At 47.5% G+C, this 453-nt stretch overlaps 1 protein-coding gene across 1 annotated transcript; it reads right to left on the bottom strand.

Moving 5' to 3' along the window:
- Positions 1-6: 6 nt before the first annotated feature.
- Positions 7-449, bottom strand: LOC104775005 (protein E6-like; the record flags this gene model as incomplete). The annotated part of the gene is made up of 1 exon (XM_010499339.1): positions 7-449. A coding segment is annotated over one exon (432 nt), but the record flags the coding sequence as incomplete, so codon positions are not given.
- Positions 450-453: the final 4 nt, after the last annotated feature.

Here is a 453-nt window from a genome sequence, read left to right as displayed (position 1 = left end):
GTTTCATGTGGGCATGCTTATGGAGTGAACTGATCTCCTTGCTCTTCACCGAACATCTCGGGCTGTTGGTTCGAATCGTATGGATTCTTGAAGTTGGATTTCTTCTCATTGTAACCGGTGGGCTTGTAGTTGTAATAGTGATTCTGGTAGAAGCTTCCGTGGTTTCTGTCGTCGTCAAGGTCGTAGTAGTATTTACCATTTGCCATATACCTCGTATCGCTCATCCCTTGTCTCTCTACGTTGTTGCTGTAACCCTTGTACGCCTCCTTCTCTCTCTTCTCCGTCCCGTAACTATTGGGGTTTCCGTAGTAGCTCGTGTCCTTGTTGCTGTAACCCTTGTACGCCTCTTTCTCTCTCTTATCCGTCCCGTAAGTATCGGGGTTCCCGTAGTAGACCGTGTCCTTGTTGTTGTTGTCGTAAATCTCGGTCGGCTTAGGATAGCTATCTCTGTAG

Source organism: Camelina sativa, unplaced genomic scaffold, assembly GCF_000633955.1.
Source record: "Camelina sativa cultivar DH55 unplaced genomic scaffold, Cs unpScaffold07768, whole genome shotgun sequence".
Classification (NCBI taxonomy): Eukaryota; Viridiplantae; Streptophyta; class Magnoliopsida; order Brassicales; family Brassicaceae; genus Camelina; species Camelina sativa.
The sequence above is the reverse complement of the archived record's forward strand: the minus strand, read 5'-3'. Positions and strand labels throughout refer to the sequence as shown.